This window comes from Pelmatolapia mariae, linkage group LG3_W, assembly GCF_036321145.2.
Source record: "Pelmatolapia mariae isolate MD_Pm_ZW linkage group LG3_W, Pm_UMD_F_2, whole genome shotgun sequence".
Classification (NCBI taxonomy): Eukaryota; Metazoa; Chordata; class Actinopteri; order Cichliformes; family Cichlidae; genus Pelmatolapia; species Pelmatolapia mariae.
The window spans coordinates 71,610,665-71,622,246 of NC_086229.1; the positions used below are offsets into that span (position 1 = coordinate 71,610,665).

The window sequence follows — 11,582 nt, forward strand, 5'->3', positions numbered from 1 at the left end:
AAAGGTGGTTCTACAAAGTATTGACTCAGGGGGCTGAATAATTACGCACACCCCACTTTTCAGTTATTTATTTGTAAAAAATGTTTGGAATCATGTATGATTTTCGTTCCACTTCTCACGTGTACACCACTTTGTATTGGTCTTTCACGTGGAATTCCAATAAAACTGATTCATGTTTGTGGCTGTAATGTGACAAAATGTGGGAAAGTTCAAGGGGGCCGAATACTTTTGCAAGCCACTGTGTGTATATATATATAGGCTTCAACTCTGTACACAGTCAACTGCTGAGAATTCAAAGGAGAAAATCTCTTCATTCCTGCTCTGTTAACATGACCCAGTTTGTTCAGTCATGCAGTCAAAGTCTGATTATTGAGTCATTCACCAACAGCACTTGTAGGTGTGGTCCTGTGGCTCTGCAGTGTGTGAGGTGGAGGATGAGCGGACACGTGGGGCAGTAACCTCCTTATTCACGCCTCTTTTCCCCGCATTATAAAACACTCAGATTTACAGATGACAGTCATACAGCAGCTTTGTGGTGACAGAATGAAGATCATAATGTTTTTCCCACTTTTGCTTCTGGTGTGCTCTGTTTCAGCAGCTGAGACTGAGACTGCAAACCAACAACCCTGTCCTCAGGACGTCCATGCTGTGCTGAGAGAGCTGACCGCCTCATTGGCTGTGCAGAATGAGCGGATCACTGTCCTACAGAGAGAGAATCAAGGTACAGTTTCATACATTAATGAAATTTGTTAAAGAGCATGTAAAGAAGCTTTAAGAGGTGAAGGCAGAAAAGTGATACTGATCAGCTGAAGCTGCAGTCAAAAGAGATTGCAATGAACATATCATGGTGCTGGAAATATATCATCCTAATGATGTATGATGTTGAAACATATATGTTGGGGATTTTTTACATGTTTGATCGCAAAGTATAAAACTTCAAAACATTTAAATACTTTTTAGAAGAACCAAAAAAAACCCATCTCTTTTCATGTCAGCATCAGGAACTGACTGGAATGTGTTTATAATGAAACAGCTCACAGCTCCTCTTCATGGCAAACACTTCCAAACCAAACAGTCTAAGGAGCTTGGAAAGAAGAGTGTCTGGACTTCTGTACATTGCTTGAAGAGGTTTCACCTCTCATTCAAGAAGCTTCTTCAGTTCTAGGATCAAATGGTGGAGGATCCCAGATGTGCCTGTGGGTGTGTCCCCCTCCAAGAGGGACATGGACATGGACCCTATCTACCTTGGCTAGTCACATGAGCCAAGGTGAGGTAAAATGGTAAATGGCCTACATTTGTATAGCGCTTTACTCAGTCCCTAAGGACCCCAAAGTGCTTTACACACTCATTCACACACTGGTGATGGCAAGCTACATTGTAGCCACAGCCACCCTGAGGCGCACTGACAGAGACAAGGCTGCCGGACACTGGCGCCACCAGGCCCTCTGACCACCACCAGTAGGCAAACATGGGGTTAGTATCTTGCCCAAGGATATTTGGCATGCAGCCAGGAGGTAGCCTGTGATCGAACCACCGACCTTCTGATTAGTGGCTGACCTGCTCTGCCACCTGAGCTACAGCCTATCATGTGATTTCCTGAGGTCAGATGGCCCAGGATGTGAGTGGGCATTAAGGCGTCTGGGAAGGGCTCTCAAAACTGGATTATAAATGGCAGACAGTTGGTGTCATAAGCCCCACCCTCTGTTCAAAGATGGTCGTTCACAGTGGACATAGATGGCTTCTTTCACTCCTCTTTTAAACCATCTGTCTTCTTTGTCCAAAATGTGAACATTGGCATCCTCGAAAGAGTGACCTTTGACCTTTAGATGCAGATGGACCACTGAATCTTGTCCCGTGGTGGTGGCTCTTCTATGTTGTGTCATGCATTTATGAAGTGGCTGTTTGATCTCTCCGATGTAGAGGTCTGAGCATTTCTTGCTACACTGTACAGCATACACCATCTTTGGGATGAACCAGTTTTTGAACCAAAAACTGACCAGTAGAGTACATATGTATATGTGCATGACTTAATATTGATGGTTATGCCTTAGTTCAGCAAAGAGGATGTATGTTGTATTACAAGACAAAAGAACACAACTGATGAACGTGTTTCACTAACTCATCTACAGAAAGTTCATCGAGCCTGTAGGGCTGGGCCATATCATACCGTTCTTATCATTAGGCAATGATAAGAAAATTATATATCGCGATAGAATATGGGTAAAACGCACATGCGCAGTGCCTTTGTTTTCATACGCACATGGAGGAAAAAGTACAACGGCGAAGCACGGCGAAAGCGGATTGTTGAATGAAACAGATGAACCAGAATTGGTTTGTCAAAATGGTGCAACTTCAGTGATGTGGAACGGGTTTGGCTTTCATCTGTCAGATACACAGCAGAGCACATTTTTGGTAGAGCATGCAAGCGGGCCGTCGCTATTACCGAACCGATTTTATGTGGTACATGGCACTCAAAAATCTGTCAAAAAATGTTTTAGCACGACTTTGCAAAGCTACGAAGCCGCACCGCTTGATGTATTGTCGGAGCATTACGACTGCTGTAGTCAGGAGCCTGGTGGAGTGATACGTACTGTGCTTCAACATAATATTACCGTATTGTGTGTGTTTAACCTCCTTTTAAGTTTTGTGGATATTATACATAGTTATGCTCAGGATATGTCGGCCAATTTCCACTGGAAATGGATTTTGGTTAAACTGTCAGCAAGGAATTTGCATTTGCACTGTTAAATTTTTATATAGCTTTGCCGCACATAAAAAAAGCTGCTTGTTTACGTGAAAATATATTGCTTTTTTTTTTTAACTAATAAAGTTGTGGAGTTGTAAAGTATTTTGTCTTGCATCAATTATATCGTCAGTTATATCGTTATCACAAATTTCAAATATATATCGTGATAATTATTTTTGGCCATACCGCCCTACTAGCCAGAGTTCACAGTGTGTGGATACAGATGACAGAGTTTAACTGCAAAGGTTTCAAATGAGAATCAGTTTGTTTAGTGATGCAGTCAAACAGGTCTGCTTCTTCAACCATTCTTCACCCAGCACCTGTAGGAGGTGTGGTCCTGTGGCGTAGGGCTGGGCGATATGACCCAAAATTCATATCTCGATATTTTTTTGGCTGGATGGCGATATAAGATATATATCTGGATATTTTTTAAGCCATAAAGTAAGAACAAAAAGAGAGTTCTTAGTCAAAGCTGTGTCCCAGATGTCACACAGGCACTTTTATTAACATACAGCATAGATGTACATGAAAAAAACTACTCCAAAAACTTATGAGCATTTATTAAATAATAATGCTCCATAAATAAAAGAAAACAATGTTGTTTTTGTGCATAACAAAAAGCTCACAATTGTGCAGTGAAAATGTAAACTAAAAGACGCTGAGCATAATAACAGACAGATTTCACAGCTGCTCTGTTCCCAACTTCTACTGCGTGACTGACAGCCTGGATTTTGAAATCCGCTTCGTAACCATGTCTCTGAACAGGTGCCATTTATGATCCTTATACACGCACAACACGGTAATATTACGTTGAAGCACAGTACGTATCACTCCGCGAGGCTCCTCGGTAGCCGTAATGCTCCGACAATCCATCAAGCGGTGCAGCTCCGTAGCTTACCAAAGTCGTGCTAAAATATTTTTTGACGCTGAGCGCCATGTACCATATAAAATTGGTTCGCGGTCATGAAGCACAACCAGAATTCATACAAAAGGCGCGCTGTCAACCTTTGAGAGAATGAAAGGCTCTTAGGCTGTGCAGCCTCTCTGGGCTGTATGGCGTTAGCGTGGTTAGCTCGTTAGCGCAGTTAGCTCGTTAACACGTTGACACTATCCAGCCCCACACACGGGGCGATGCGCAGTCACTCGTTAACGGAGATTTGCCGTGTCCACCTTGTCGTTGCCTGCTGGTGAAGCAGTGGGGGAGGAGGGGGAGTTGTGTTCAGTGAAGGAGAGGCGAGGCCAAGTAGAGACAAAAGTAGCGCTCGGCCCTACTGTGACTCTGCAGTGTGTAAGGTGGAGGATGAGGGGACATGGAGGAGACCACTGCTCACTGTAGCATGAACATCGTTTGACTTTGGGACATAAAGGGACGGAGTTTAGGACCCAGATTACTCCGAGTCCGCGAGGCTCCTGACTACGGTAGCTGCAATGCTCCGACAAGGGTGTGGCTTCGTAGCTTGTCAAAGTTGTACTAGTGGTGCTGGTGGCTATCTGCCAAACCAGTTCCACATCACTGAAGTTGCACCATTTTTACAAACCAAATCTGGTTCATCCGTTTCATTCAACGATCCGCTTTTACCGCCATGCTTCTTCCATCATGTGCATATGAAAACAACAATGAAAAAAATTTGCCTAACATTATACTGGTAAACCGTGAATGGTATGATATGGCCGAGCTCTAAGTCACTTTGTTTCTTACAGATTAAAACATGTGAATCACTGTGTGCTGTGAGTAAGATTTCCTCCATTTTGCATTTTCTCAGAACAAGCAGCAAAGCTGGAGAGTCAGAAGATTGAGACTGATAAGCTGATGCAGCAGCTACAAGGTACTGTGAGGGAATCTGAAAATATAAATAGAAAAATAGACATTTTGATAAGGTTTCCGAAAGAGACTCAGGCGCAGGCCAGGGTATTCCTTTAAGCGAAGAACAGTGCGTTTATTTACAGTGAACACAATCACCAAGTGGCTATATACAACGTGCAGGGGGGAAAGGGGTCCGGGTCGCCAGGGTCGTGGGAAACAGGGCTAGGGAAAAAGGTGCTCCACACTTTCTGTACAAAAGCTATTCCTTCTCATCCTCAGTCACTCCTCTCAGAATCCGGTTCCAAAAACGATCTAAACACAAAAGGTCACGTTAGCGGGATTATAACAAAGGGCTTTCAAGATTCAGGTTAGCAGATACACAAGTTCGACTGACGCTGATAGCTCAACCACCCAGCGAAGACTAGCGCAGACTCGCCATCTTAAGTAGTGCAGTAATCAGCTGGGATCAGCGGCTGGTGCGGTGATGAGAGCAGGTGTGTGGGACAGCAGCGGAAGCGTCGCCGCGGCGAGAGAGAGAGAGAGAGCGAGAGGAGGAGAGAGAGCACAAAAACACAAACATATTGCCTAATAGAGGGTCGACCAGCGAGGCACAGGGACCATGACACATTTATGTTGCATACATGGTTAGGTGATTGGCTCTGTCTTTCTGTGCGGAGTTTGGATGTTTTCCTGGTGTTTATGTCGCTTCTCTCCGGGTACTCCGGATTCGTCCCACAGTCCAAAGACATGCAATTAGTGGTGTTAGGTTAACTGGTAATTCTAAATTGCCCATATGTGTGAATGTGGGAAGCAACGAAAATGCAAATGTCTGTCTGTCTGTCTGTCCATCTCTATGTCTAAGGACAAGTGGAAGAGAATGGACGGATGATTGACTTGAATTCTAAAATGTATGTCTGAATGGATTAATGTTAGACACTCAAACTAAAAACTGCTCTGATCAGCTCAACATCACACTTCTAACTTCAAGTTTCAGAACACACATTAAGTTCATTACTGGATCGAATTTACTGAATTACATTAAACTGAGTTCATGTTTATCTGAAGCACAAACCAACATGCAACTAAAACACTGAATAACACAGTTTGTTGTCTTGGCAGAAGCTACAAAATAACTTCCTGTCTGAGCTAAAGGACGAGTTTGGGATCCTCAAAAATAGATTCAATCAAATTACAGTTTCCAATCACAGACTTTGATTTCTTCTGTGACAATGAAATGCTTTTAGCTGTCAAACATTTCTTTTATTTCATTTCATTCAGTCAAACAGGTGGCTTTCTCAGCCTCTCTGCTGGATCAAGGCAGTAGAGAAACTGGACCCTTTAACACTGAGATTACTCTGGTCTTCAAACGTGTTGTCACAAACATTGGAAATGCCTACAACCCATACACAGGTAATAACACTGAATGTAACTTCTCAGCTATGTTGATGTCGGGCTGATGTTCAGGATATTCTGACAGCTGATTTTCCATTTAACATGACAAAAACAAATGTCCCGCAGGTATTTTCACTGCACCAGTGAGAGGAGTCTACCACTTTGTCTGGAGCTTATATGGAGATGGAAATATTGCTGCAGGTGGTGTGTTGTTCAGGAATGGAGAGCACATTTTTATTGCATATGAACATCAAACATCTGGTGGTGTTAGCACCTCTAATGGAGCCTCACTGCTTCTAGAGGTTGGAGATCAGGTGTCTGTACGTCTCTTTGTTGGTGCAAGGCTAAATGACAGTCAAAATCATCATAACACCTTCAGTGGCCATCTGATTTTCACCATGTGAGAGGTGTGACAGCTCCAACACTTCCTGTGTGGGTGGAGCTTAGCAAGTTTTATAAGCAAAGCAGGAAGTAAATCACCTGCTGGAATCAGTTTCTTGCTCTCTCTCTCTGACCTGTTGGGTTCTAGTTGTGTGTTTATTTGTTTCTACTTCTCCTCTGATTCTACTGACTCAGATAATTTACTTCTTCTTCTTATCTTTGATTCAAATAAATCCAGTTAAATGCTCAGTGATTCTCTTCTCTTTGTCCTTTCTTTGAGTCCTCCACTCCACTGTCCTGTGTTGGTCAGTCTGTTATTTTGGTGACTGCTGGCCCACATGTTTGCTTTTAACTGCAGCTAATTTTGCGCACCTTTTTATTTCGGGCAGCTCTTTTATCATAATTAGATAATTAATTTTATTTTTATAGCAATATATAAATGTAATTGTAATATCTTTCAGTAAAACACACAAAAAAAACTTCTTGTAGTGTTCAAAATATATGGACTTAACTGTGTAACGGATGATGGTAATAATGCACGTTAAAATCTAATTTGTTCCCAGAACTCAAAAAAATATGCAAAATTGTTACCTAAAAAAAACTAATTAAAGCTTAAATAGTATGCATGCATGCAACTTATACGTTACAAGTCTGCAGTATTAAGAATAACTTGATATTTCTGACTGTAAAATACTGTTTACCTACTGACAAACATTTCAAGTTCAACTAAATGAAAAAACCAAACAATTTGTGGTAACCTGAATATGATTAAAAATAATTAACAACACTTTTTGTAAAGATGTAAAAATCAGCCCAACTTTTATTTTCAAACACAACAAAGTATAATAGCCAACATACTGGACATTGTTCTGCTGAACAACAAACAATTATATTGCCATCACTGTTATAATCTTACAATGAAACAAAGTCTCAGATGTAATTATTCTGAAAAGTCTAGGCCTCAAGTTTGTTTTGTACTTACATTACTTATATAATCAAAATAAAATATTTATTGTTCTGTCACAAGTGCAGTCTCTAATTTAAACAATACATTTGTTTTTCATTCCAACACATGAGCTGGAATGTTGTAATATTTTAAGGATGCTTGTTTCCAGTCCAGGCGTTACTGCCTGAATGACTGTCATGGATCGAGGTGATCCAAATGTAAGTGCAGAAGAAAGTCTTTAACTTCCCTTAAGTACAGTGGCAGTGGATGTGGGTTGGAGATGCAATGAGCTTGAACCTGCAGGCGACCATCTTCACTGACCACACCATCTGTGATGGAGGACTCATCTCTCCTGTTGTCCTGCAAGCAAACAATCATATTTTTTGGAACATGAACTTAATTTCTTTCTTAAAACATTTTTTCTGCATTTGGTATAAAACAGACTCCAATTTAGACAATCTCAGGCTCCCTCCCCACCGGAGAGGTGACATTCAATGTCCCAAATTGTCAGTCTGGATAGCCGTGACCACCACCCAACACACAATAATGTCATGAAAGCATCATTTTAAAAAGGGCTATGCAAACATGGCACATAACTTTCATTCTAATGATGTGCAAAATGATTTGGGCACAAAACAAATTTTGCTGTTAGAAACCTCCCCCTCCTCCCTGTGCCGCAAGCCAACCCGTTCTCACTCCCAAATCGTAACATTTTACGCTAGGTGACAAATCGTCAACATATTACGTTTTCGGGCACCCAAGGCGTTCCTACGTCACGACATCGGAAAACTGCGGACACATGAGAACCGTTTGGACTCAATCTACACATCTTCGCTTTTTCCCTTAAAATCGCTTTAGAAAACACTATTTCACCTCATTAAAGTGCTGGTTAAGGAAAGGGATTATATCATGTTTTTGGAACATCTACCATTGACTTTATCATTGAATTTGGAAGAATTCCACCGAAAGTGTTCCCTTCCAATTTTGTTGGCGGGAATACGGAAGTTGGAATCTGAATTCCAACCATTATATCATTGCCAAAAATGACATCCAGGGGTCATAGCATGATTGGGGAAAGGTTGGGAAATTTGGAATCCTTCCAAATTCTTTCTCTGGGAGGGGCTCAGAATCCCCAGCTAATTAGTGAAGTATAACCATAATTCCCAAAATCCACAAAGTCAAATTTAAGTTTATTCATATAGTATATTTAAAACAAAAACAATTGACCAAGGTGCTGTACAATTAAGATAATCAAATTGAATTGACTTTATCATTGAATTGGAAGAATTCCACCGAAAGTGTTCCCTTCCAATTTTGTTGGTGGGAATATGGAAGTTGGAATCTGAATTCCAACCATTATATTATTGCCATAAATGACATCCAGGGGGCATAGCATGATTGGGGAAAGGTTGGGAAATTTGGAATCCTTCCAAATTCTTTCTCTGGGAGGGGCTCAGAATCCCCAGCTAATTAGTGAAGTATAACCATAATTCCCAAAATCCACAAAGTCAAATTTAAGTTTATTCATATAGTATATTTAAAACAAAAACAATTGACCAAGGTGCTGTACAATTAAGATAATCACAATGAATAAAAACATAAGAAGACATGACAACAGTTAAGAAAAAGAATCATAAAATTACAAGGTTTGAGTAAGAAATAAGAGAAATAAACGTAGTACAAACTCATTCTGATTTAAAAACCCAGGAGTAAATGTGGGTTTTCAGATGAGTCCAGTTAGTGCTCGTTTTGTTTTTATGTCCACTGACAATTTCATATATTTCCTTCTCTTCCACTGCTTCCAGCGCTCCAAAGTACTTTTAAATCTGGCCCACGAGATCATTTTATATAGATTTATTGTTATTCTTTCACATGGCCCGGTGATATGAGGTGCTAATAACACACTAACTACAGATCCCATAATGCAGCGCTACAGCCTCCATGCCAGCTAGGCTTCATTTCAGAAGATGTTTGTCACCACAGCAAAATCACAAAGTTAAGCTGTCGTGAAAGCAAATTTTATTGTGGCAGAGGAAAAGGCCAAATCAGCCCATTTATCACTCTGAGGAGCTGAATGATGAAGGTGTGCAATGTCTTGTGTCCAGACAAAATGCAGTTTTTGGCAAATGGCAAATTTGGCAAATGTGAGCCTGAGCAGAAATACGATTGCTGATCGGGTTTGTGAGATGGTCACTGACTTAAGAACACAGTTGTGTCAAAGAACCTAAGACTTTATTGCACACTCTCTTGCTGTGGATGAATGTACAGACATGATGGACATTGCACAGCTGGCCATCATCCGTGGAGTGTACTGCAGGACAAGGACATTAAATCGATGCACGGGACAACGACAGGAAAAGTTTTAAAAACGTCCGTCAAAGTGTAACTGACATGCCCTGGGACAAACTTTTTGGACTTATAATAGATGGAGTGCCGGTGTTATGTGGTGAAAAAAGTCGAGTAGTCAGCTGGGTGTGAGTAAAGAAGATGCATGCTGTACTGGTTGACAGAATACTGCATCATGAACCAGGAAACGCTGTGTGGTAAAGTCTTGAAAATGGAGACTGTAATGATCACCGTGACGCAAACCAGAAATTTTATCTGAGCTAAAGGTTTAAATCACCGTCAATTTCAGTCTTTTATGTGGAAAATAGATTCACTTTGCATACGTACGTTATCATACAGAGGTTCATTGGCTGAGTTGGGGAAAAGTTCTCAACAGAGTTTTTGAGCTCACCAAGGAAATCTGTAAGTTAATGGACATGGCATGTATGACGCGATGAAGGCATTTCAAGTGAAGCTGTCACAAATGCACCAGTGCCTTACTTTTTGAACCAAGTTGGCACACTTTGCTGATGAACTGTGCACTGAGTTCACAGAGTTATTCATTTTTATGTTTAAAAAACATTGTTTTAGTGTGTCAGTAAATATTTATCTTGAAATATTGAAAAGTGTGCCTTGAGTTTTGGCACCCTGTGAAATTGAGTTTGACACCCCTGATCTACGGTATCAAAGGCAGCACTGAGGTCTAATAATATTAAAATCGCAGAATCTCTCAAGTCAGTAAAATTAAAAGGTCATTAGAAACTTTTAAAATAGCAGTTTCAGTGCTCTGGTGCATTTTAAAACTAGATTAAAATACTTCACCAACGCCATCCAAAGGTCTGGAGCTGACAGGGACAACTTTCTCCAGGACTTTAGAAAGAAAAGGCAGTTTAGAAATTGGTCTGTAGTTGGATAAAACTGCTGGAACCAGGTTATGTTTTTTTAAGAATAGGTTCCACCACAGAATGTTTGAAGTCACAGACTGAAGACTGCTATTTACAATAGAAAGCAAACACATACCCACAGTGTCAAAAACATATTTCAACGACTTTCTTTAAATATCCAGCGTACGTCTTGTGGGTTTCAAATTGTTGACTTCTTCACTCAGTAATGAAAAGGACAAGGGCTCAAAATGATCAAATCTAACTGAAGCTGCCGTATGATCAGATGGGTCGGTAGTAGGAGGGATAATATGAGACCTGATATCCGCAATCCTATTAATGAAGAATTTCAGTAAGTTTTTACGTTGCTTTCGATGCTGCATAGGGAGCTGCAGTAGGTGGATTAATAACAGAATTAATAATGCTGAATAAAATATGAGGTTTGTGACAGTTATTAGACACAATCTTATAGAAATACTTTTTGCTGCTCTTAAAGCCTTCTGATAATTTATCAAAGATTCTCTAAGTACATCAAACCATACCTGAAGTCTGTCTTTCTTTCCATTTTCGCTCAGCTTTTCTACACACCTGAGTTCTCTGGTAGCATTATTATACCAAAGCTGGGTTTTAGGTTTTAGACAGCTGGTTTTGAGCGGAGCAATGAAAATGCTTTATCGCGAAGCCAAAATCTAAATCCAAATTCCAATAACTCACGTGATCATAACAAAACCTTTTTCTTTTTTTCAAGTACGCAATCCCAAATGCCAACATTTGCATCTCAAATGCAGAACAGCAGAGGGGATAGAGCATCTCGTTGGTCTATAAAATGAATTAAAACAGGTATGCTTGCAGAAGAGACCTGCAGCACAGAGCTAATATCCGTAGTTTGAGAAATTGTTTTTATCAAATCAAATACAAGTGGAAATATAACAAGATTTTTAGACTATTACTTCTATCTTTATAATGTTTACACATTTTATAATTGTCTGGGTTTTTTGGTCTTTTTTTAGACCTTGAGCTGCAAGAATATGGGGAAATCAGCAAGTTCCACAGAATGTCGTGCCTAGCACACACTCTCCATCTCACAATGAAAGATGCCATGAAACA

At 40.5% G+C, this 11,582-nt stretch overlaps 1 protein-coding gene across 1 annotated transcript; it reads left to right on the top strand.

The window, feature by feature from the left end:
• Positions 1-541: 541 nt before the first annotated feature.
• LOC134624781 (complement C1q tumor necrosis factor-related protein 3-like) lies at positions 542-6,588 on the top strand. The gene is made up of 4 exons (XM_063469836.1): positions 542-721; positions 4,510-4,572; positions 5,829-5,960; positions 6,069-6,588. Exons 1-4 carry the CDS (start codon positions 544-546, stop codon positions 6,344-6,346), a joined length of 651 nt encoding a protein of 216 aa, XP_063325906.1. The 5' UTR covers positions 542-543; the 3' UTR covers positions 6,347-6,588.
• Positions 6,589-11,582: the final 4,994 nt, after the last annotated feature.